A 20487-nucleotide genomic window follows, 5' to 3' on the forward strand; every position below is an offset into this window, starting at 1 on the left:
CGCCCTGCCTGGGGAGGGGAAGCCGGTCCCGCGAACTGGGGGCTTTGACTGTTCGGTGGCCTGCGACTTCGAAAAAAAGGCAGGGGCTGTGAGTGACCTCTGCCGAGGTGCTGTCTTCCGCCTCCAGCAACGGCTCATTTGTGTGGCATCCAGGCTGACTTCTGTTAGCCACTCAGTCTCTTCGTGGAGCGGAGTTTCTGAGAACCTCCGAAACAGGTCACGGCGTAATTCAGAGGTGGGCTGGATCCTGTCCTCTCAAGTTTGAATAGCTGTGAGCTTCTCCCAGGTGGCGCGTGTTACAGTGGTTACATTTCAAGCCTGCAGAAAAGTCACAAGAGCCGTGAACACCTAAGCACCCACCCCTGGGCCTTCCCACGGACGCGTCTCTGCATTTGCGTCTCCATATTCGCGTCCTTGCAGTTTGCTCTGCCCTCCTCTCTGTCCACCAAGCCACTGTGTGTTTTGGAACTCGTTTCAAACTAGGTTGCGGACGCTAGTTCACGCTCTCTCTAAATAGTTGAGCACGCCTGTCATTAGAGTTCAAAATCGGTTTTTGTGTGTGTGTGTGTGTGTGTGTGTGTGTGTGTGTGTGTTTTAAGGTGGCATTTGTATACAGTGAGATAGACTCACCAAAAGCAGACGGACCCTTTGCAGTTTTGACAAACGTCTACGGCCACATAATCAAACCCCCATCACCCTTCGTTCGTAATGTGATATCTGATCCACACACAAGTCCTTACAACTCCTGTGTAAGTTATAAAGCGGGACGCTAACACGAACACCTGCGGGCGTTAGACACGTATGTTGTACCTTTAATTTTCAGGATGTCCGCGATGAGAGACGGGCCCCACTCGGCAGCTTTGTGAGGGAATGTGTCGTCACTTCTGGCTTCCGGATAAGGAAGCCGAGCCTGGAGCGTGATGCAACTTCCCCAAGGATGCGGGGCGAGGCCCTGGCCTGGCTGCCGGGAGGTGTGGACAGCGACCGGGCGGGGGGGGGGGGGGACGGGGACAAAGGCCTATATAGCAGCACCTCAGTGAGTCAAGTCTGCAAACAGACCAAGCTAACAGGTGATAGAAAGCCGCGCAGTTTCCAGTGGGGGCAAGAGTGCTGTTTTCACAGAATGTTCTAGAGTCTTTGTAATCCTTCCTCGCACCCCCCCCCCCCCCCCAAAAGAAACATGTAGTAGTCCAAGGGCTGCAGTGAGGTTGATTGAGCCGATAAAGCAGAACCTACTTGAGTCTTTCTCCAGGATATGGGAGGGTTTCGTGGCCGGGTTGTTTAGGCTGAATAGGTTGGCGGTTATGTCGCTTGATTGGCGGAAATGCAAGAAGGCGGAATGGGGGCAGGGACTCGGGCGGCAGGCCCAGCCTGGGCAAGGGCGAGAGGCATCTGGCGCCCTTTTTTTTTTTTTTTTGGCTGCCCATGAAAATGACAATGGCTGTCCTTCGTGGTGACTTGAGCTCAGGTGCAGTGCTGTGCTCTTCACATAATCTCCCCACGTTCCCTGCCCCAGGAAGTGGCTGCCGTGCGGCCTGGTGAGAAAGCAAGGGCGGTCATGGCCAGGTCCGGCCGGTTAGCGGTAAAGGTGCAATGAATCCGTGGGCTCTGGGTTTCTCCCCCTCGGCCTTGCTGACGCCGGGGGGGGGGGGGGGGGGGGGGGGGGGGGGCTCGTTCCCTGCATTTGCCGCCACTTGGGAAGTACTGATTTAGTAGATAATTTACTTTAGGGAAACAGCTAAATCGGCCTCGCGGGCCTCAAAAGCTGTGCTAAGGACAGTCTGAAGGATCAGTCTGAATGGCGCCCTGAGAACGGCCTTGCGAGGGTCATTCGTGTCCTCGCACCCCACCAGCTCAAATTGGCTCTTCCTGAATGCTGTCCCCGATTTCCTGAAGGGCAGAGTCAGAGTCGGGCAGCAGAGTCCTGCCCTTCAGGCTGTTGGAGGCAGGGTCCCCCCCCCTCCCCCCAGCTCCCAGCTGGAGGGCATTCCCGCTAAGCCAGGTCAGCAAACCCCTTATGTAAATATTTGTCTCTGTGAGGACTGCTCACCCCGGCCCTTGGAGATAGTATGCAAATGAATGGGCGTGTCTCAGGAGGAGCCCAATAAAACTTTATTTACAAAAACAGGTGCAGGCTAGACTGTCACACTGGCTGTAGCCTGCCGGTTACACCCCTCCCCGCCTCCATTCGGGGTCCAGGGTTTCTGTCAGGAACAGCATTGCCGCGGAATGTACTAGAACAGGTCCCCTAGGACACCGTGTTGCAGAGAGGTTTTCCCGGGGAGGGGTGCGCAAACTGTGTGGTCTCAGGAGTCCCTTGGACCCTGTTGAAGAGCCCACGGAGCTACTGGTGATGAGGAGGGGTCGTGCGTGGCCTTGAGGTGCTCATCTGCTGTCCTTGCTCTCCCCGCTGAAACGGGGAGCCCTGTCCCCTCTGCCGCATCTGGGCTCCGGCTTCACGTGTTTTCTCCTCTCCCATCTCTGTCCGTGTGTCCTGTCTGCATGTCGGGTTGCTGCAGAGCCTGGAGGCCAAGCAGGGCAGGCAGGTGAGGGGCCAGGGCTGCGCCCCCGGGAAGGGCTGCAGAGCAGTTAGTTTCCTGCTTCCTCCCTCTCCCAGCTCACCCACAGGCCCTGTCAGTGCTCCCTTCCCTCCTCCAGCTGTGGGTCCAGCTGTGGGTCCCTCCCTCTTGGTATGAGGCTCAAGGCCCACGGTAAGCCCCTTCTGGCGTCTGTCGCCCCCACGTCTCGCTGAGATGGCTGCTCCGAGCAGACTGAAGAACCACATCTTGTCAAGCCCTGGGGCATGTATTTCCTGGCCTCTCGCGCCTCTGGGCAGCACCCTGCACCCTGAAAAGTAGCCCTTGAAATTGTCACGAGGGGGCAGAGAGTGGGCAGCAGTGGTAGGCGTGGCAAGTTTTTAATCCCAGTTTCCAACGGGAACCAGCGTGTTTAGATGTCAAATCGTGTACGTGTTTATTTCGCCCTTGCATGGCATGCGTGGCCGAAAATTCCAAATGTCCAGGAGGCATACCTGGATTAAAAAAGAAAGACAGTGGTGCCTGGGTGGCTTGGCTGGGTGTCCGAGTCTTGTTGGCTTAGGTCCTGCTCTCACGGTTGTGGGATCGAGCCCCAAGTTAGGCTCTGTGCTGTCAGTGTGGAGCCTGCTTGAGATTCTCTCTCTCTCCCTCTCAGCCTCTTTGTCCTGCTTGCTTTTGCTCTCTGTGCCTGTAAAAAAAGAGAGAGAGACAGACAGACAGACGTAAATACTGTGGGTAGTTTTGCCTAGACCTGAATTGTCACTTATGGAGTTATCGGCCCCAAACCACGTATACATGTTCTAGAACAGGCAGTTCGAGGGATTTCTCAGTGCAGAGTTTGGTTCTACGAGATGTTAACTTCGAGTTTAATTTTAACGTTAGGACTGCTACCATGAGGTGCAGATCACCTGTCGTTCGGTTTTTGTACTTTTTATTCATGCCATTAGCCTCCGCTGGAACTTTAGGATCCCCCTTTTTTTTAAGATTTTATTTTTAAGTAATCTCTATGTCCAGCGTGGGGCTCAAACTCACAACCCTGAGATCAAGAGTCGCATGCTCCACCCACTGAGCTGGCCAGAGGCTCTGGAATTTTAGGATCTTGAAAACGAATCCAAACGTGGAATGTTCCAGCACCTGATGCCGAACACGTTGGCATGAGGCAGGCCTGGGCCCAGCCTCTCTGCCCCATGGTTCCTGAACAGAACGTTTGTGCACAGCTTTGGGCAGGCAAGGTGGAGGGAGAGGGGCGCACAACGCATACCTTCTCTTACAGCAGATACTTGCGCAAGCTTCCTGCGGACTGCGGGGGCCCTGCTGGAAGGTTCCAGAAGTGGCCTCAGGAAGCAGCCAGACCAGCTTGTGAATTATGCGCTATGCCACCTCCCGCCCGCAGCCCGAATGCCCCTTTCCCTGCCCTATTTGTGCCTCTGTCTGTGTCCTTGCTCCTGCACGGTCAGGGCTTCCTGACCCCTTGTGGACCCTAGGGGCCCGGTTGTGCTCTCCCTGGTTCCGGCTCTCTCCCACCGGCTCTCCCTTGTCCGGAGCCCAGCATGAGGCTTGATCTCATGGCTGTGAGGACATGACCTGGATCTTAGGTTCTCTGCACCATTAAAAGGAAGGTTCAGAGATTTCTAGTACACCCCGCCTCCCACGTACACCACCCCCCCCCCAGCTGTCGGCATCCCTGCTAGGGTGACATGTCTGTTACATTCAATGCATGGGTGACGTCAGGGTTCTTTCCTGGCGTGCGTTCTGCGGGTTTGGACACGTGTGGCGATACGTACCCGCCACTGTGGATCAGAGGGGCCTCGCTGCCCTGAAACTGAACTTGGTGCCAAGTCCCTCCAACTCAGTCCCTCCCCCAGCCCCTGCTGTCTCTGTGACTTTGCCTTTTCCACAATGTCCCAGAGCTGGAATCATACAGTACCCGCCTTTCTTGGGCTCCTTTTCTCCCTTAAAAAAACACAAATAAATAAATGACAGCTTTATTGAGATGTGATTCACATACCACACCGTTCACCCCCTAAAGTGCACAGTCTAGAGCTTTTCACTATATTCACAGCATGGTGCATCCGTCACCACAGTCAAGGTTAGAACATTCTATTGCCCCAGACAGAAGCCCCGTCCTTGGGGTGCCTGGGTGGCTCCGTCGGTTAGGCATTCGACTTCCGCTCAGGTCACGATCTCACGGTTTGTGGGTTCGAGCCCCGCGTCGGGCTCTGTGCTGATAGTTCAGAGCCTGGAGCCTGCTTCGGATTCTGTCTCCCTCTCTCTGCCCCTCCCCCCCTCATTCTCGTTCTTTCTCTCAAAAATAAAAAACCTCCTCCCCCCCCCCAAAAAAAAAGCCCCATCCCTACTAGCTGTCGCTCCCTCTCCCCTCCCCTGGCACCCAGGAGTCCCCTTCCTGTCCCTGGAGGAGCCTGTTCTGGACTCACACCCCGTGTGGACTCTCGTCTCTGGTTCCCTCTCTGAGCATCAGGTGTTCAGGGTCTGTCCGCGGGGCAGCGGGTGTGGGCGCCTCGCTCCTGCTCATGCCGAGTGACGTGTTCGTGCGCGGCAGACGCGTTGTGTGTATCCACCCCCCCCCCCCCCCCCCCCCCCCCCCCCCCCGTTGATGGGCGCTGGATTGTTTCCGCCCTTAGGCTGCTGTGAGCCTGGCTGCTGTGCATATGGGTGTGCAGGTTGACCAGTCTGGTCTCTTCCTTCCCATCTGTGTCCCCTCTACCCATTGTCCCGTGCTGGCCCTGTGATGGAGGGCCGGCATCATGTCTCCCCGACCCTGGCCTTCCCGTGGCACGTGGGCAGGGCTGGGCACATCGGAGGCTGCACCCTCGTGCCAGGTGAACGGGTGGGGGGAGGGGGGAGCGGGGTCGCGGAATTCCCTGTGGCCGTAGGCAAGCGTTAATGTGTTCAGGTGCATCCTCCCGGGGGAGCGGGGTGATCATTCATCAGATTCTCCGGCCTGTGACCGGTAAAGACAAGACTAGCAGCCAGTGCGGCAGGGGCTTTGGGCCCCGAGCCGCGCTTTGGTGTGAGACATCGCCCGCCACCCGGCCTGGGAACCACCACTTCCGGCACATCGGGAAGGAAGGAAAGTTGATTCGTGTCTGCTGTCCTTTCTCTCCTTCTTCTTTAGGACATTGCCTCTGAACCAGCGAGTTCTGCCCTCAGGGGACGGTGGGCGGTGTCTAGGGACGTCTGTGGTTGGCAGGGAGCGTGTGGGGTCGGGACTGCCGCTCCCCCGTGGTGCCCAGGAGGGTCCTGCAGGGAACAGTCCGGCCCCGTGTGTCCGCAGTGCAGAAACTTGCCTTGGGGCATCGGGATAGACCTAGATGCACCGAGGGTCCTTGCGGGGAGCTGGCGGAGCGCCCCGGGACAGTTTCTAGCAAAAGACAACTCCTTGGCCTTTTGAGCCACCGGGATGCGGCTCAGAAGGTAAAACTCCTTCACGCGCCCAGGGTGGCTCGCGGGAGTTGGCTGGCAGGGAGGGTTTGCTAGCAGGGACTCCGGTGGGCAGAGGGGCCGAGCGAGAGCCAGAGCCTCCAAAGGGACTGCTGACTGTTGGGTGGGTGCATCGGTGCATCTGGGACGGGGTCTCCTCAGCACCGGGGACACGGGGGCTGGGTCGCTCCCTGTTGTGGGGGCCTCCCCGGCCCCGCCCGCTCACGCTGGGAGCACCCCGGTTGTGACAACCGAAACGATCCCAGGTCTCGTTGAGTGTCCCCCGGGGACAGGATCACCCTGAGCGAGACCCCCTTGGTTAGGGGGTTCCATTCACCCCCAGGAATCTCTGCGTTCTGTAATAGCCTGACCTTCTGATGTCCTGGGACACTGCACACGTTTAAATACACACGCCGAGTGGAGGGAGAGACGGGGTGACTCACAGACACCGGGGCTCACCCTGCTTTGGACCGTGTGACCCTGCGGGGAGTGGCTGTGCTGCCCAGTGTGGGCAGGGCCTGCGCTCCCATTTTTTTCCCTAAATAACTAGCGCGGAGTTTCTCTGCCTTCACACCATAGACACTTTTGAGCCAGGGAACCTCACCCAGCGTTCCCTGGAGGGCAGGATTGCCCTCTGTTTAGAACCAGTGATAAAGGTAACGCGTTTTTATTGTGATAAAAGTTAGGAAAGACAGAATATTAAGAAAACCTCCCTGGGGCTCCTGAGTGGCTCAGTCGGTTAACCGTCCGACTCGTGATTTCGGCTCAGGTCGTGATCTCACGGTTTGTGAGTTCGAGCCCCGCGTTGGGCTCTGCGCTGATGGTTCAGAGCCTGCTTGGGAGTCTCTCTCCCTGCCTCTCTCCAGCTCCCTCTCTCATAATAAATAAACGTTCAGAAAAAAAGAAAGAAAACCTCTCCTGACGTGGGAGGTTATGCTGTGCGTTCACAGAACGTTCGCCATATGACACAGGGAATATCTTTGGAGGCGTAAGGGCCCCGAGGGAAGGGGTGACAGCGTGCACCCCCCGGGAGCTGATAGGTCGTGTCGTCCCGTAATCTCAGCTAGATCCTGGCCTCCGCGAGGGCAGGTGTGGTACCGTGCTCGTGGCGGAGTCCTGCCTGGCACCGGGAGGGCGAGGGCAGGTGTCTGGCGGGCCAGTGACCTTGGCCTCCGTGTCTCTGCAGATGGAGGACGGCCACACTCTCTTCGACTATGACGTCCGCCTGAACGACACCATCCAGCTCCTGGTCCGCCAGAGCCTGGTGCTCCCCCCCAGCAGCAGCAAGGAGAAGGACTCTGAACTGTCAGATACCGATTCTGGCTGCTGCCTGGGCCAGAGCGAGTCGGACAAGTCCTCCAACAGCGGCGAGGCGGCCTCGGAGGCGGACGGGAAGGCGGGCTTAGCGGATGAAGACGCGTGGGACGAGACGGAGCTGGGTCTGTACAAGGTGGGTCTCGCGCAGAGGGTTTGGGGCTGAGTGTGCTCCCCGCCCCCCGCCCGGCCAGTCTCTCCGCCCCCAGGCCACCGGGCAGCCTGCCCCCCTGCCCCTCCGCCCCTCCATCGTCCCTGGCTTCCCAGGTGCCCACCTGCGGTCCCAGGAGGGCGGGCAGGCTGCTCATTCCCTGGGCTGGGCCCCCGGTCCTGCCGGGAAAACCGCCAGTGGGTGGGCTCCTGGAGCATCCCTGTGGGAACAGAATATTCCAGCATTCCCTTGTGATCCTGCGTGGTGAGTGTTGTGTCCGGGTTGTGCGGGAGTCTTCTGTGCCCTTCCCAGGGGCCGCGAAACCCCTGAATTCGCTGCCACCCTCGAGGTCAGCCAGCATCACATAAAGATCCGGGTTCCCAGCTTATCTTGAAAGACGGGCGTTCTGGCCTCCCCGGGACTGCAAAGCAGAGGCGATTCTGCCCCCAGGGGACACTTGGCGACACCTGGGGACGTCTGTGGCTGTCCCCACTTCGGGTGCTCCTGGCATCAACAGGCGGGGGGCCGGGGATGCTGCTCAGTCCCCGACAGCACCTGGGACACCCCTGCCCGGAGGGCGACCGGGCCCCAATGTCGGCGGTGCCGCAGCCAAGGAATCCTGTGTGGGCACTTGGGTCTGATCCCGGTCCCGAAGTCCGGGTGCCCGAGAGCCTGCGGCGTCTGTGGTCAGCGTTGCCGATCGGACCAGTGTCCTCGGTTTCTCGCCCCTGGCAGGTCAACGAGTATGTGGATGCTCGGGACACGAACATGGGGGCGTGGTTCGAGGCGCAGGTTGTCAGGGTGACCAGGAAGGCACCTTCCCAAGACGAGCCCTGCAGCTCTACCTCCAGTGTGACGCCCGAAGACGACATCATTTACCACGTCAAATATGACGAGTGAGTGGCACCGAGGGTGGCTGGGCCGGGGCGTTGGCTCCGTGTATGTGGGGCCTGGAGGTTGGCACCACCCGCGCCAGCAAACCACACAGGAGGCCACCCCTCGAGGAGCCACGTCTCGGGGACCCACAGCCAGGCGGACCCCCTCCTCGGGTCATCTAGTTGGAAAGGTGCCCCTCCCACCCTGCTTCCTGTTTTATTGTGTTCGTGCCTTGTGTCGCCACTGCATGAACCGGCTCCCGGCTCTCTCGTGTGTCCCTCACTGGAGTGCACAAGTACTTAGTGTGCGCTTACTGTGTGCGAGGCACGGGGAGTCCCCGTCTGTCACGGAGAGGACCTCGGATGTGCTCCTCGGGTGTCTTGAGTGGCCGTCACAAGACCGCACAGGCTGGACGGCTACATGTCACAGTTCTGGAGGCTGCAGATCCCAGATCACGGGGCTGGCAGGGTCTTCCTGGCTTTTGGATGGCCGCCTTCCCACTGTGTCCTCAGGCGGCCGGTCCTCTGTGGGGCCAAGAGAGAGCCCTGGAGTCTCCTTCTCGAAGGACTCCAGTCCCGTCAGACTAGAGCCCCACCTTTATGGCCTCTCTTAACGCTGCTCCCCTCACTGGAGACCCCGCCTCCACGTGCAGTCACATCAGGGCTTAGGGCTCCGACCTGGAGACTTTGGGGGACACGACTCCTTCCGTAACAGAGGGCGTGCGCCTCCCCAGGGAGTTTACATTCCGGGGGGGGGAGTGTAGGGGCCCCATCGGCTTCCCTGCCGGTTTCTGACACATCCTCCCTTCACTCTGCAAAAACCGCTGGGAGAGTTGGAGGAAGGAGTCCGTCCCTGCAGGACCCGCGGCCTCTCGGAGGGGGTTACACACTGCGGCCTTTGGGCCGCGTCCCCAGCCCTACGCCGCCCGGATTTGTGAAGAAAGCTTTATCAGAGCACATCAACGCCCGTTGCTTTATATGTTGGCTGTGGCTGTTTTGCTTGTATAGAGTTGGGTAGTTATAAACCTTAGAATATTCACTGTCTGACCCTCGGGGAAAGTTGGGCAAGCCTCGTTCTGGAACATTTGCTGGAGAAGAGGGGGCACGAGGCGCTGCGGGCAGTCGTGATCGATCTAGGGATTCCCCTTCAGCTGAGGTGTAACCTCGTTGTTGGTAGAATGTTTCTTTCAGCCCAATTACTTTATGCCTTGTTCGAGGCTGCTAGAATATTCTCGCATGTTGGGAATGATGACTTCCTATTGTAACGAGGTAAGCCCCTCTCCATAAACCCCTCCCGGTAGAGGCACGGGGAGGCAGGCAGCAGTCTTTTGCCTCCACAGATGTCCTCTGTAGTAAGCCCTGGGGCGGGGGGTGCTGCCCCAACGAAGTACGTGGCACTGCTGAGTGGCTTCTAGTAACAGAAGTTGGTGCTCTCCCCGCCCTGGACTCCAGAAGTCCACAATCAAAATCACGGGGCCGGCAGGGCGGCGCTCCCTCCGGAGGCTCTAGGGAAGGGTCCCTCTTTGCTTCTTAGAGCTTCTGGTGGCGGCTGGCAGTCCTTGGCCTGTGTCTGCGTCCCTCCAGTCTTTGGCTCTGTCTTCACGCGTCACTCTCCTGTCTAAGTTCCTCTTCTTCTTGTTTTGTTTTTTTCTTTTTTTAATGTTTATTTATTTTTGAGAGAGAGAGAGAGAGAGAGAGAGACAGAATGCGAGTGGGGCAGGGGCAGAGAGAGAGGGAGACGCAGAATCCAAAACAGGCTCCAGGCTCCGAGCTGTCAGCACAGAGCCCGACGCGGGGCTCGAACCCACAACCGCGAGATCGTGACCTGAGCGGAAGTCGGACGCTTAACTGACGGAGCCGCCCAGGCGACCCTGTTTTTAATTTTTTAATGTTTTATTTAGTTTTGAGAGAGACAGGGAGACAGAGCGTGAGCAGGGGAGGGGCAGAGAGAGACAGAGAGAGACAGGGAGAGAGAGGGAGACACAAAATCCCAGGCAGGCTCTAGGCTCTGAGCTGTCAGCACAGAGCTTGACACGGGGTTCAAACTCAAAAGTCACAAGATCAGGACCTGAGCCCAAGTTGGTCGCTTAACTGACTGAGCCGTCCGGGTGCCCTCCCCCCCTTTTTTAAATGTTTGTTTATTTTTGAGAAAGAGAGAAGAACAGGAGCAGGGAGAGAGGGAGACACAGAATCCAAATGAGGCTCTGGGCTCCTAGCTGTCAGCACAGAGCCCGATGCAGGGCTCGAACCCACAAACCGTGAGATCGTGACCTGAGCCGAAGTCAGACGCTTACCTGACTGAGCCACCCAGGCGCCCTATTTTTTTTTTTTTTTTAAATTTTAAATGTTGATTTATTTTTGAGGAGATGGGGGAAGTTGGGCAGAGAGAGAGGGAGACACAGAATCCAAAGCAGGCTCCAGGCTCAGAGCTGTCAGCACAGAGCCCGCCCGACGCAGGGCTCGAACCCACGAACATGAGATCATGACCTGAGCCAAAGTTGGTCGCTTAACTGAGCCACCCAGGCGCCCCGTGTTGTATTTCCTCTTCTTAATAAGGACACCGGTCATTGCATTTAGGGCCCCCCCCCCAGTGTTGACCTCCTCTTAACTTGATGACATCTGCAGAGACCCTATTTCCAAGTGATCCCCTTCCCAGGTACCAGGGATTAGTACTCCCACATGTCTTTTTGGGGGACACACAGTTGAACCCACAACACCTTCTGTAATCGGGGTATGTCTTCTTTGGCTGTGTATTTTCCGCCAAGGAGATTGTTGGGGAGGGGACTTCACAGGCCACTGTGGTCAAAGTGACCCAAACCCACGCTGGCACAGCCTTTTCTGCGTCGGCTTCTATCTCCTGCCCGGGGAGTGAAGTCGGGTGTTCCCCCCGGGATCTGAGCATGGGGTTTTCCTCCTAGCTACCCGGAGAATGGAGTGGTCCAGATGAGTCCCCGCGACGTGCGGGCCCGTGCCCGAACCATCCTGCAGTGGCAGGAGATAGAGGTCGGCCAGGTGGTCATGCTCAACTATAACCCCGACAACCCCAAGGAGCGTGGCTTCTGGTACGATGCGGAAATCCTGCGCAAGCGTGAGACGCGGACGGCACGGGAGCTGTATGCCAACGTCAGGCTCGGGTGAGTGACATGCCGGGCCCTGCGGCTGTCCGGCCGGCGCCGTCTGGGTGAGGCCCTCGGTCTCTGCCACACGCTCACTCGGGGACCGTCTCCGAGCCCCGGGCCCCGACAGTGGAGATTTCAAGTTGCCTTTCTCTCTTTTTTGTGCTGTTTGGAGTTTGGTGAATAGTCATAATCTCAAATGGGTCAAAGTCCGGACAGTACCGAAGGAATATTCTCCCTTCTTCTCTTTCCCTTGGTCGCCCGCTTGTCCTTTCTGGAGACCTGGCTTCTTGTTACCTGCCAGGGATATTCTGCGCATAAGCAGGCATAGACACGCACAGAAGCAAAGCGCACGTAGGGATGTACTCCGCATCAGGGCTCGGCAAACTGCGGTCCACAGACCAGATCTGGCCGTCTGCCTGTTTTGGCAAATAAAGTTTTATTGGCACACAGCCACGCCCATCTCTTCAACGGTTATCTGTGGCTGCTTTGGTGTCACAAGGGCAGAGTTGATGAGTTGGGAAAGAGAGTGTGTGGCCTGCAAAGCCAAAAATAGTTACCGTCTGGCCCTTTGCAGGAAGTGTTTGCCAAGCCCTACCCTACCTTGCCTCTGTGTGTGTGTGTGTGTGTGTGTGTGTGTGTGTGTGTGTGTATGAGAGAGAGAGAGAGAGAGAGAGAGAGAGAGAAAATATATATAACAGAAAACTTACTGTGTTAACTTCCCAAGCACACAGCTCAGGGGCATCAAACATACTTACACTGTTGTGTAGCTACTCCCACCATCTGTCTCCAGAACTTTCCATCTCCCCAAATTGAGACTCTGTCCCCATGAAACACTGACTGCCTGCCCCCTGCCCCACCCCTGGGTCCCACCATCTACTCTTTGTCTCTGTGCACGGGACTCTTCTAGGGACCTCCAGTGAGTGGGGTCACATAGGACGTGTCCTTCTGTGTCTGGCTTCTGTCACTGCGCACAGTGTCCTCCGGGTCCATCCACGTTGTAGCAGGTGTCAGGATTTCCTTCTTGTGGTTGAATAATATTCCATCATACGTATCATGTATACGTACACGAGTATTTGGGTAACAGTGTCCTAAGCACAGGCACGACAAGTGCCAAGGTCCTGGGGCAGGGCCATACCTGGCGCATTTGTAGTCTGGGGAGAAAGCCAGTGGGGTGGAGTGGAGGGAAAGAAGGTGGGAGGAACCAAGACTGTGGGAGCCTCCAAGCATCCTGGAGAGGTACGGAACTGGTGGTCATTGTCTGTTGCGGCCAGCCATTGGAGCGTTTAAGCACAGGACCGACATGCTTTCACCTACAGTTAAGAATCCTAGCTCTGGTGGCCGAGAGGGGAATGGACTGTAGGGGGCAGTGTGGGAGCAGGGACACCAGGGCAGAGGCTGATGCTGGCATTTAGGAGCAAGGTCCTGGGGCTCAGGCCAGGCTGCAGCTATGTCCTTACTAACAAAGAACCAGTGTGTTATTTCATTGCTCGTCTCTATTTTCTTGTTTCCTTTTTTTTAATGTTTGTTTTTGAGAGAGAAAGAGGGAGAGGGAGCATGAGCAGGGGAGGGGCAGAGAGAGAGGCAGACACAGAATCAGAAGCAGGTTCCAGGCTCTGAGCTGTGAGCACAGAGCCTGACGTGGGGCTTGAACCCACCCCAGATCATGACCTGAGCCGAAGTCGGGCGCTTAACCGACTGAGCCACCCGGGCGCCCCTATGTTTTCTTGTTTTCAATGTCATTGATTACTGCTTTCATCTTTTAAATTTGCTCCCTTCTTCTTTCTTTGGGTTCTCTTCCTTTTCTAGTTTCTTGAGGTAGCAACTTACACTATTGATCTGAGCCGTTTTCTTTCCTAACATCAGCACTCAGCGCTATACGTTTCCCTCTGAGCACTGCCTTAACTGCTTTCCACATATTTTGCTATGTTGTATTTTTTCTTTTTCTTCACCGTTCAATTTTTTTTTTTTTTAATTTCCTTTGAGACTCCCCCTTTGGCTCCTGGCTTCTTTAGAAGTATTGAGTTTCACTCCCAGGTATTCAGAGACTTTGGAGCTGTCCTTCTGTTGCTGATTTCTAACCGGACTTTATTGTGGTCAGAGAACATACTCTGTGTGATTTCACTTCCAAGTATGTTGAGGTTTGTTTTATGGCCCCTGCTAGGGAGAGTCTAACTTGGTGAATATTCTGGGGTTCCTTAAAAAAAAGTATATTCTGTTGGTGGGCAGAATGTCGTGCTTAACTCTGTGAGAGTCTGTTCTCTGGTGGTGCTCACTACTGATCCTTGCTGCTTGTCTGTCTGGTTCTCCGTCAGGTGCCCCGTGCGGCCCCGCGACCAGAGGGCCCGAAGGCCTGCTCTCCCTGTGGGGCGTGTCTGCCTCTCTTGCACAGTTGGGAGGCTCTTGTCTGGTGCACACACCTTTAGGGCAGTTCCGTCCTCCTGGTCAAAGATCTTTCCGTTGTGTTAGTTTTCCTGGCTCCGCGCGGAGGGTATGACATACCTGCTTGGCTTTTGCGAGTTACCATTTGCATGCTGTGTCCTTTTCTTCCCTTTGACTTTCCAACCGATGTGGTTGAATTGGAAGCGACGTTCCCATACACAGGATGCAACTGGGTTGTTCTTTAGTCCATTTTGCCATCTTGCCTCTTGATTGGCACGTTTAGACCGTTCACGCTTCCGGTAATCATGCTGTGCCGGGACTTTGTTCCCTCTGTCTCCTCCGTTTCCCGTGGGTCACTTAAAACGTGTTACAGGATTCTGTGCAGATTTGCGTGTGGTCTCCCGAGTGTATCGCTGCGCGTGGTTTTCCTAGTGGTTTCTCTGGATTTCACGGTAAACACGTGACATACTGGTGGTCACTTTTGCCACTTGGGGTGAAGAGTAGAAACCTGTCTTCGTTTCTGTCCCTTCACAGTCCCCGAGAAGCGGACGGTGTCGGGATCTGTGTTTCAGTCCTCCCCTATGGCCTTGAGGACGCGCACGGAGGCTAATCTGTCGTATGTGCCCACGCTTGTGCCCTTTCTGTTTTTCTCTCCTCCTTGTGTTCCTCAGATGCCTTCCTGTATAATATCCTACCTGTCGGAGGAACTTCCTTCGCCTTCCTGCAAGGGCGTGTCCACTAGCAATGGATTCTTGTCACTTACCTTCCTCTGACAATGCCACTGCCCCCAGCGTAGTGAGGTAACGCCCAGGCGTTGAGCCGTCGCATCCACGCGTCTCTTGCGGGTTACTTCCGTAAGGTGACTCTTCCTAAGAAACTTAGTTGTAATAGTATCATCACAACGCAAAGATGAATCGCAAGTTTTTTTCACGTTTTAACTGATTCACGTTAAGTGGCCTCTATGCCTAATGCGGGGCTCGAGCCCACGACCCCAAGATCGAGGGTCACATGCTCCACTGCCTGAGCCAGCCGGGCGCCCCGGTCCTAATTTCTGAGTAACGTGTTCGGTCGTTGGTTCGTCTTCCACTTATCTCACCTTTTTTTCCTCGGCCATCCATTTGGTCGGGATCTGTGTAACGTGCACGGGCTTCAGTTAGGTTGCCATGTATCGTTCAAGCTGCTGTTCCCTTTCAGTCTCCTGTCCTTTGCTGTCCCCCTTTCCTGGCCGGGCTCTCTGTTGCAGAAGCCGGGTTGTTTGTGCCAAAGCATCCCCGCAGTGGGGTTTTGCCTTGCGCATCTGCCAGCGCCACCTCCTACGCGCCTTTTCCCCCGGGCTTCCTGTGAACTGGTGGGGCGACCTGGGCCTATGTGGCCCAGGGCCGTGGCTGTGGCCACTCGTGCTGTCGAGCACCAAAACGTGGCCAGCACGAGCTGAGACGTGCCGGGAGTGTGAGACACACACTGGGCTTTGTGCTGGAAAAGAACACCAAGTAGCTTGTTAACAGTGCCGTAACGGTCCTCACGGGTTGAAATAATATTCTGTGTACGCTGGGTTACATGGAACGCATTCCCATCAATTCCGTTGCTTTAAAAAAAAAAAGTTTTTTTTTTTTTTTAAGATTTATTCGTTTTTTGAGAGACAGAGAGAGACAGTACGAGCAGGGGAAGGACAGAGAGGGAGACACAGAATCTGAAGCAGCTCCAGGCTCCGATCTGTCAGCACAGAGCCTGACGTGGGGCTTGAACCCACGAATAGAGAGATCATGCCCTGAACCAAAGTCAGATGCTCAACCGACTGAGCCACCCAGGCGCCCCTTGCTTTTTTTTTTTTGTTTTTAATGTTTATTTATTTTTGAGAGAGAGACAGAGCATGAGCGGGGGAGGGGCGGAGAGAGGGAGACAGAATCCAAAGCAGACTCCAGCTCTGAGCTGTCGGCATGGAGCCCAATGTGGGGCTTGAACTCGTGAACCACGAGATCATGACCTGAGCCGAAGTTGGACGCTCAACCAACTGAGCCACCAAGATGCCCCCGGTTCGTTGTTGTTGTTGTTGTTGTTGTTGTTTAAAGCTTATATATTCATTATTTTGAGAGAAAGAGTGCAAGTGGGGGAGGGGCAGAGAGAGAGGGAGAGAGAGAATCCCAAGCAGGCTCTGTACTGTCGAGCCGGATGCAGGGCTTGAACTCATGAACCACAGGCTCCTGACCTGAGCCAAAGTCAGATGCTTAACCAACTGAGGCCCCAGGCACCCCGAGTTCCATCCGTTTTTACTTTTCCAGGATGGTTGTTAGCAAACATAGAATTCCACAGGTGGCCCATGTTGGTGACCACATTCGGTTGCCATTGGGGACGTTGTTGATGGAGTTGTTGGATTGATGCCTGGAGGGCATTGTTTTCTTTTAAATGTCTGTTTCATTTTGAGCGTGGAGGCCGAGGTTTGATCTCGAGAACCGTGAGATTATGACATGAGCTGGAATCCAGACTGGGACGCTTGGGGGCGCCTGGGGGGCTCGGTCGGTGGAGCGTCCGACTTCGGCTCAGGTCGTGATCTCACAGCTTGTGGGTTTGAGCCCCGCCTCGGGCTCTGTGCCGACAGCTCGGAGCCTGGAGCCCGCTACGGATTCTGTGTCTCCCTCTCTCTCTGCCCCTCCCCTGCTCCTGCTCTGTCTCTGGAAAAAAAATAAAAGAGCCAGACACTTAACTAAACCACCCTGGCGCCCCTCACTGGGGGTCCCTTTAAGCTATCAGAGTTTTCGTAGTGTGAGACCAGGAAATCGAATCAGACTTTACCTGTAGGTTTTGTATGCCTAATTCCATCGGTCTTGCCTGCCGCAAGGTTAGACACTATTCTCTCAGACGCATCACGTGGTGAAACCCCGGTGTGCGTGTCGTTTTCGTCTGGTTTCTGAGCCGGTGGGACTTGACCTGGCGAGGGGAGGAGCTCCGTGGGCGCTCGCGGCCCCCGTAGCATTCGGACCGGAGCTGCCCGTGCGCTCTGCGAGCCGCGTGAGGTGGCAGGGTCCCCGCCGAGGCCCCCGGGGCGGGTCGGCCAGCTGGAACGGTCTAACTAACGGCTTCTGCGTCACAGGGACGATTCTCTCAATGACTGTCGGATCATCTTCGTGGACGAGGTGTTCAAGATCGAGCGCCCGGGCGAGGGGAGCCCCGTGGTGGAAAACCCGATGAGAAGTGCGTTCGGGTCCCGCCCCACCGTGTGTTCCGCGTCGGGCGTGGGGTGGGGGGGCGGCTCCCGTCCCGACCGTGCCCGGCTGGCGCCGCCCGCGCTGAGCCCGCCGTCCCGTGCGCAGGGAAGAGCGGGCCCTCCTGCAGGCACTGCAGAGACGACGAGAACAAGGCCTGCCGCGTGTGCGCCTGCCACCTGTGCGGGGGCAAGCAGGACCCGGACAAGCAGCTCATGTGCGACGAGTGCGACATGGCCTTCCACACCTACTGCCTGCGCCCGCCCCTCAGCAGCATCCCCAAGGAGGACGAGTGGTGAGCGGGCGGGCCGGGGCTCGGGGGGGGCCGGTGTCACGGCACGTCTGAAGCGCGGCCTCTCGGCCACCACGCTCGCGTCGACGTGGACGGGGCGGTGGGCGGTGGCGACGGGCTCGGCTCCGGGCCGGGGACCCCCCCCCCCCCAACCTGTTCGGGCTCGTTGCCGCCGCGCCTCGTGGCTGTCGTTCGCACACCTCGCCCTCGCCGGGGTGGGGAAACCGAGTCCGCGGCCGCGAGCAGGTGCCCGTCGAGCGTCCCCGTGTGTGTCCCGAATCCCAGCCGGATTTGCCGACCTCGTCGGGAGGCCCCGGGAATTCCCGTGGGGGAGGGACGAGCGTCTGCGGTCCAGTAGAACGTCCCGGGGCGAGGGGAACGTTCCCGCCCTGCCCTGCCCTGCCCGGTGGGGTCGCTCGCTGCGCGTGAGCTGGGCTTCTCGTTAAACGCGCCGGCGTCCATCGAAATGGAAACGCCCCCCCTCCCCCAGCGCAGGACGGCAGGGAGTCGGGGAGCCGGCGTGTCTGCGGTGTGGGGCCCGAGGGAGGGGCCGGGCGCGGGCCGGAGGTGACGCCCCTGCCGTCGCAGGTATTGCCCCGAGTGTCGGAACGACGCCAGCGAGGTGGTGCTGGCCGGGGAGAAGCTGAAAGAGAGCAAGAAGAAGGCGAAGATGGCATCGGCCACGTCCTCCTCCCAGCGGGACTGGGGCAAGGTGAGGCGGCCCCGGCCCCGCCCCCGCCCCCCGGCCCCGCCCCCGCCCCCCGGCCCCGCCCCCGCGCCCCGGCCCCGCCCCCGCGCCCCGGCCCCGCCCCCGCGCCCCGGCCCCGCCCCCGCGCCCCGGCCCCGCGCCCCGCGCCCCGCCCCCTGCCGCCCTTTCTGGCCCGCCAGCGCTCAAACTGCTCTTGCCTCTCTTTCCGGACGGACAGGGCATGGCGTGCGTGGGCCGTACCAAGGAGTGCACCATCGTCCCGTCCAACCACTACGGACCCATCCCGGGGATCCCCGTGGGCACCATGTGGAGGTTCAGAGTCCAGGTACCCCCGACTTCCTGGGCTCTGGGGCCTCAGAGGCCCCCGCCCCTGGGCGAGGGCCACCCCGAGGGAAGGCGGCAGGGCTGGGCTTCAGGCCTGTTCCTTCCAGGGTGTGGCTCAGACTCGGGGTGTCTGGGGGAGGGGCTCTCCTAACAGGGGTGATGACGCCTTTGGCAGAAGAGTCTCGCCGCTGGCTTCGAAAGTGGGAGGGAGCCAGGGCGGTGGGGTTGACTGTCTCTGTCGCAGCCAGTCCCGAGGGCTCTACTTATTTCTCGGTGATCGTTGTAGGTCAGCGAGTCGGGGGTCCATCGACCTCACGTGGCGGGCATCCACGGCCGGAGCAACGACGGGGCTTACTCCCTGGTCCTGGCCGGCGGATACGAGGATGACGTGGTGAGTGGGGGGGAGACGGTCTGGAGTTATAAAACAAAACTGTGGGAAATGCACATAAAATTCGTCATCGTCACCATCTCTAAGCGCACAGCTCAGCGGCATCAGGCACACGCTCGCTTTTCTACAGCCGCCCCTGCCATCTGTCTCCAGATCCTTCCGTGTCCTAATCTGGGACTCTGTCCCCATGAAGCACGGACTCCCCACCCCTGGCTCCCACCATCCACTCTCTGACTCTGTGGATGGGACTCCTCTGGGGACCCCCTGTGCGTGGGGTCACGCGGGACGTGTCCTTCTCTGTCTGGCTCCTGTCACTGCGCACGGTGTCCTCCAGGTCCGTCCACGCGGTGGCAGGCGGCAGGACGTCCTTCCTTCCTGAGGCTGGGTCATATTCCGGCGTGTCGATGGACACACTGTTAATCCTTCATCCACCAATGGACGCCGGGGTTGTTTGCACGTTTAGCTATCTTGGAGCATGCTTCCCTGAGCGTGAGTGTGCAAACACCTTCTCAAGGCCCCGTTTTCAATTCTTTGGGGTGTAGACCCAGAAGTGGGACCTGCCGCCTCGTATGGCAGTTTTGTTTTTAACTTTTCTTTTTTTTTTTTTTTTTTTTTTTAATTTTTTTTTTTCCACGTTTTTATTTATTTTTGGGACAGAGAGAGACAGAGCATGAACGGGGGAGGGGCAGAGAGAGAGGGAGACACAGAATCGGAAGCAGGCTCCAGGCTCTGAGCCATCAGCCCAGAGCCCGACGCGGGGCTCGAACTCACGGACCGCGAGATCGTGACCTGGCTGAAGTCGGACGCCCAACCGACTGCGCCACCCAGGCGCCCCTGTTTTTAACTTTTCAAGGAACCTTCGTACCATTCTCCATCGTGGCTGTGCCAGTTTGCATTCTTACTTGTCCCTCACGGCGTCCCGATTTGTCCACGTCCTTGTCTGCACTTGTCACGTTCTGTGTCTCCGTTGACAGCCTGACGGGCGTGTGTGGGTTTGTTTTCGGTGGAGTCTGTGCTCCTGTGTGTGGAGGGCTCAGCCTGTCCTTCTCTGTTTCAGGACCACGGGAATTCTTTCACGTACACGGGCAGCGGTGGTCGAGATCTTTCTGGCAACAAGCGGACCGCGGAGCAGTCTTGTGATCAGAAGCTCACCAACACCAACAGGTTTGCCGAAGCGGGTTTTCTTATTTCTTCTCCAGCCGTGCCTCCGCCTCGTCCTGTGGCAGCTGCACAGGGGTGGGGTTCTGTTTTGGGGTGTCCTGTCCAGGAAGTTAGGGTCCCATTAAGAGTGCGGTGGAGGGGCGCCTGGGTGGCTCAGTGGGTTAAGCGTCCAACCTCAGCTCAGGTCATGATCTCGCGGTTCATGAGTTCTAGCCCCACCTCAGCCGGGCTCTGTGCTGTCAGCACAGAGCCTGCTTCGGGTCCTGTCTCCCTCTCTCTCTGCCCCTCCCCTGCTCACGTGTGCTCTCTCTCTCTCTCTCTCTCTCTCAAAAGTAAACAAACATTAAAAAAAGTCTGCCATTTAAAAAAAAGAAATAGTGGTAGAACGTAGGGATGACGAACATCCATTTTTTTTTACGTTCCTTTGCTAAAGTCCTTCAGATGTGTTAAAGCAGACTTTTTCCCTAAGAGGCCAGATTATGGATATTTTTGGCTTTGTGGGCCGCATGGTCTCTGTTGTAACCATTCAGTGCTGCCATCGTGGCACAAAAGCAGCCTCAGAGCCCATGTAAATGAATAAGCACGGTTGTGTGTCAG

General features: G+C 57.4%; 1 protein-coding gene across 2 annotated transcripts in view; it reads left to right on the forward strand.

Moving 5' to 3' along the window:
* Nucleotides 1-20487, forward strand: part of UHRF1 (ubiquitin like with PHD and ring finger domains 1) — a 33124-nt gene that overhangs the window by 2724 nt on the left and 9913 nt on the right. For both annotated transcript variants that reach the window (XM_043586261.1, XM_043586260.1), the window contains 9 exons: nucleotides 7165-7428; nucleotides 8179-8339; nucleotides 11237-11452; nucleotides 16905-17005; nucleotides 17125-17311; nucleotides 17897-18020; nucleotides 18235-18342; nucleotides 18628-18732; nucleotides 19787-19893. In XM_043586261.1, the coding sequence (XP_043442196.1) occupies nucleotides 7165-7428; nucleotides 8179-8339; nucleotides 11237-11452; nucleotides 16905-17005; nucleotides 17125-17311; nucleotides 17897-18020; nucleotides 18235-18342; nucleotides 18628-18732; nucleotides 19787-19893 (1373 nt within the window). The remainder of the gene's footprint in view (nucleotides 1-7164; nucleotides 7429-8178; nucleotides 8340-11236; nucleotides 11453-16904; nucleotides 17006-17124; nucleotides 17312-17896; nucleotides 18021-18234; nucleotides 18343-18627; nucleotides 18733-19786; nucleotides 19894-20487) is intronic.

The sequence above is a fragment of the Prionailurus bengalensis genome, chromosome A2 (genome assembly GCF_016509475.1).
Source record: "Prionailurus bengalensis isolate Pbe53 chromosome A2, Fcat_Pben_1.1_paternal_pri, whole genome shotgun sequence".
NCBI lineage: Eukaryota > Metazoa > Chordata > Mammalia > Carnivora > Felidae > Prionailurus > Prionailurus bengalensis.